Source organism: Eimeria maxima, genomic scaffold (genome assembly GCF_000499605.1).
Source record: "Eimeria maxima Weybridge genomic scaffold, Emw_scaff2360, whole genome shotgun sequence".
NCBI classification, from domain to species: domain Eukaryota; phylum Apicomplexa; class Conoidasida; order Eucoccidiorida; family Eimeriidae; genus Eimeria; species Eimeria maxima.
In genome coordinates, this window is record NW_013565220.1 from 1 (window position 1) to 4,447 (window position 4,447).

A 4,447-nucleotide genomic window follows, 5' to 3' on the forward strand; every position below is an offset into this window, starting at 1 on the left:
TCCAAGCAACAGCAGCAACAACGGAAAACAACAAAGGACAACAATTCGGTAGACAAACAACAGCAAAAGCATATCGAGGAGAAGACCAAAAAGGAGAGGAGCCAGACGAAGGTGAGGAGGGAGACGATCAAACAGGCTATGAAACAGCTGCAGAGAGTGAAGGGGACGAAGGAAGCGAGAGTGACGACGAGTACGAGGATGCATCAGAATGGTGAGGAAGTTCATAAATGCCACAAGTAGAGCACTGTGAGGGAGAAGAAGGAAATGCGCATGAGAGGCATGCCGAGGGTTAAGAGGTGGACGAGAGAAATGCTTTTGAGGGGACTCGCGAGAGAATTCGAAAGCACTGCACAACCATCAGGGTTGTGGGTGGCGAATTTCCGCCAGAGGACCCCGAGGTCGGCAGAGGACAAGGCATCAAGAGCGCATAACAAAAACGAAAGCGACGTTGATCAGAAGGATGATGATGGAGCACCAATGGATGCGGTGGATTGGTGGACGATTTGGTTCATGCATAGGCAGTAGGGCGGCAAAAGTGTAAGGGAGACAAAAAGGAGGGAAAGGAAGAAAGGGGATCAGAGAGTCGACAGTGCGAGGCGCAGTCTCCTTAACATTATAGCGAGGAAGACAGGAGTTGTTGCATAGGTGTAAGTGAAGGTAAGGGGGTACCATGCTAGATGGGAACACGTACGCAGGGAAGGAGTTCAGATGTATTCAGATTGTATTTCTCCTCTTAGGAGATGAAGACAAAGAATAAGAGACGGGAAACGGGAGATGGGAAGCAGGTTCCAGGGTAGTGCAGGGTCGCGCGCTGGCAAGGACATGTTGCGTGTAGCTTTCGTGAAGCAGAACCCGCACGTTTAGTGAGGGATATGAGATGACAGCACAGAGGGAGAAACGGACGCACAGGAAGCTAGGAGAGGTATCCGTGCTTCCGCAGGTAGACAGGCAGCAGAGGGGCAAATGGTCTAGTCGACGAGACCGGCAGACTGAGGGAGTGAGTTGTAGTTTTGCTGCCATCCTAACTGAACTGCAAACCCTTTGCCGATACTAATCGACAAGGGGGATCGTATGCACACAATTAAAATTCAATAATAATACATAGTATATGCTCTTAATCTGTTATAGGGGTTCTGTGAGAAACTGTCAACACCAGTCAGTGGGATGGAAACCAGCCTCATCGGCTCATTGGCGGCAGCAATGTTGCGGCCGAGTGGTTCTTCGAGCGCCATGTGGGAGGCTCGGTTCGCTCACTGTTGCCTGTATTTCTCCATTAAGGCTAGTTTTTAACAAGCAGAAACACTAGTGTTTTTTAATATTCATAAGTTGCATTCAGCCTTTTCCCAATTTTGTGCCGGTTTGCAATTTAGCCGGCGATGCCGGGCAACTCCGGAATGCTCGACGCAGGACCCTTCTTCCGGTCGTCCCTTTTCCTCCTTAGAGCCTAATTAAATCCGTGGGTATGATGTGCAAACAAAAACCCATTAAAAGATCGGCCGCGCCTATTATGGTGCAGTTTCTGGGAAGGACCACAAAACCTCCGGTCTTCTTGTCCCTGCTGTTGTTCCTCGCCTTCGTTTGCCGTTGCAGTGGTTCAGCAGCTTCTCAACATGTCAATTTGCTTGGGGAGAGCTTGGAAGTAGAGGAAGCTCATGATGTGTCAAGCCCGGAAGCAGCAGCAGCTACTACTGCTGCAAGAGATGGAGGAGATGGTGAAGGAGCGTTGCAGCAGGTATTGAGTCAAGGCCTGGGGCCTGTTAATGCGGAATGGATTCGTGGTTCAGGGAAGAAGTTTGGGTGGCACACACTTGGTTCTGCTGCGGCCGTCGTGTTGCTCGCAGTTTTTGTTACAGCAAGCATGTTTGCTGCTGCCGGTCGAAAGTCCAAGGCTGAAGAGGTGTCAAGGGCGGGAAGAGAGGAGAAACCGGCACCGGAACACTTACGACAAGAAGAAGAACAACAGGAAGGTACGCAAGAGCAAGAAAAAGGCAAAACCGAGAAAAAAGCTAAGGAGCAAGGTGAAGACGAAGAGAAAGAAGAAACGGAAAAGGAAAAGGCGGAAGCAGAGGAAGAGGAAGAGGAAGGAGGAGAAGCAGAACAAGAGGGAGGAGAAGAGAAATATCAATACGAGGGAGGAGAAGACGAATTTGACGAGGAGAGTGGTACGGCTCAGGTGGCGCTGTTGCGGCGGCTGCAACGCTGCGTTTCCCCTGCTGCTTCTTTAGCTGCCTCCCTAAATAAACCGGAATCCACTGTGCTGCTGGAGAAGCTGAAGAAGCATTTAGAAACTGCGGTGGAGTACCAGTCGGATGCTGTGGCCGGGGAACCTGCAGCGGTGGCTGCGCTCGCTGCTGCGAACAAGGGAGCAGCATTGGCATTTGCGGATGTTCAGATGATTGCAAGGGATGTTTTAGCCGCAGATGCACGCACACTAGTTGAATTCCCCGAGGCACAGGGTACAGCCGATGCAGGTTATGGACCAACCTTCGAAACACCTACCGAAGTGCCACGTTTTTTGGAGGTTGCCTGCTCCCGAGCTGTGGACGTCTGCGACACCACCATAGGCTTCCTGCGAGAAGATGGAGTTGGAATTCTAGAAAAGAGCAAAGACGTATCTTCACAGTCGCAGAGGATGGTGTTGCCTTCGGCCTTGGGCCTTTCTGCTATGCGGTTTGCAGTGGAAACCATCCGTGGTTGTGCGGAAAGGCAAGAAGCAGCGATGGAAGCAGCAAAACAGCTGCAGCAGATTCCCCTTAAGCTGTCCAAGAACAGTCAACTAGTGGAACTAGAATATCAAACAAAACATCTAGGAACTCAGGAGAAAATTTCTGCCGTGATGCTGCAGGTTGCACACTTGGTGGAAAAGACACGAGCAATGTCACCTGAAGAAGTACAGCTGTTGGGGGAGTGGGATCAGATGTATAAGAGTGGGCAAGAGGCGCTAGTATCGGCGCAGCAGAAACTGCAGTTGTTGAAGGGCGAGACAAGCGTGGTTGACGCCATGGTGGCAGCGGAAGAAGCAGAGATGGCAGGAGTACATGCAGCAACGATTTTCAAGGACCTACTCTCTGGACTGTTTGAATTTTTGCCTAGGCAAGCACGGGTTGGCCCCAGCCAAATTTTGAAGGTACTGCTACGTCTGCCGGATTTTGTGTCTACTGGGAAGAATATTATGGGCTTGACAACAGCGATGAAACCCATTGCTGAAGCAGTCGCAGGAATGGAGCAGCAAGTGCGGGAGGTGGGACACAAGGTAGAGATGCAACTGTCAGGGCTAAAGGAACTCCAATGGGTGCCTAAATGGTTGTTGGAAAACGTTGGGAAGCGACTCAAATCTGTGCTAGACAATACGAAGGTGAAGGGCAAGGCCATCCATGAACTTATGGCTCAGATGGAGAACACGCCTAGCGTTGTGCTCGAATCTGCAGATGCACTGGGAGACGACGCAATAGCAGTCGTGGACCACTTCAAGGCTATGTTGGAGCTGAATGCGGAAGTGGAAATTCTGGCATTGCTGAAGGGAATTGTAGCAAATGCTGAAACGACCAAAACGACTGCATTAGCGGTGATAGCAGCTGACACGAGCATGCAACCTGCGGAGCGCCAACTGGCAGACAAACTCAAGAATCAGCTGGAGTATGCAGTAACTGTAGCAGGAAAAGCAGTAGGCTTTTCCTCTCTTTTGGATGCATTGCATGAGTATGTTATTGCTAGCGAGAAGCTGTTTAAACTGGCGGTTATATCAAAATTAGAAGGTATGCTCAAAAGCGACCCAGCAGCAGCAAAAGAGCTGCAAGAAACTGATGCAGCGAAGGGGAAGCTTCAAACCGCCACAGCTAAAGTGGCTAAAGGCAGTGATCTACAACAAGGGAAGGCACCGGTCCAAGCAACAGCAGAAACAACGGAAAACAACAAAGGACAACAATTCGGTAGACAAACAACAGCAAAAGCATATCGAGGAGAAGACCAAAAAGGAGAGGAGCCAGACGAAGGTGAGGAGGGAGACGATCAAACAGGCTATGAAACAGCTGCAGAGAGTGAAGGAGACGAAGGAAGCGAGAGTGACGACGAGTACGAGGATGCATCAGAATGGTGAGGAAGTTCATAAATGCCACAAGTAGAGCACTGTGAGGGAGAAGAAGGAAATGCGCATGAGAGGCATGCCGAGGGTTAAGAGGTGGACAAGAGAAATGCTTTTGAGGGGACTCGCGAGAGAATTCGAAAGCACTGCACAACCATCAGGGTTGTGGCGAATTTCCGCCAGAGGACCCCGAGGTCGGCAGAGGACAAGGCATCAAGAGCGCATAACAAAAACGAAAGCGACGTTGGTCAGAAGGATGATGATGGAGCACCAATGGATGCGGTGGATTGGTGCATAGGCAGTAGGGCGGCAAAAGAGTAAGGGAGACAAAAAGGAGGGAAAGGAAGAAAGGGGATCGGAGAGTCG

At 50.5% G+C, this 4,447-nt stretch overlaps 1 protein-coding gene across 1 annotated transcript; it reads left to right on the forward strand.

The window, feature by feature from the left end:
* On the forward strand, positions 1 to 4,402 carry EMWEY_00058250 (hypothetical protein; the record flags this gene model as incomplete). Its single annotated transcript, XM_013480805.1, has 5 exons — positions 1 to 211; positions 847 to 997; positions 1,129 to 1,244; positions 1,591 to 4,092; positions 4,243 to 4,402. Coding segments are annotated over 5 exons (3,140 nt in total), but the record flags the coding sequence as incomplete, so codon positions are not given.
* Between the last annotated feature and the right edge of the window lie 45 nt (positions 4,403 to 4,447).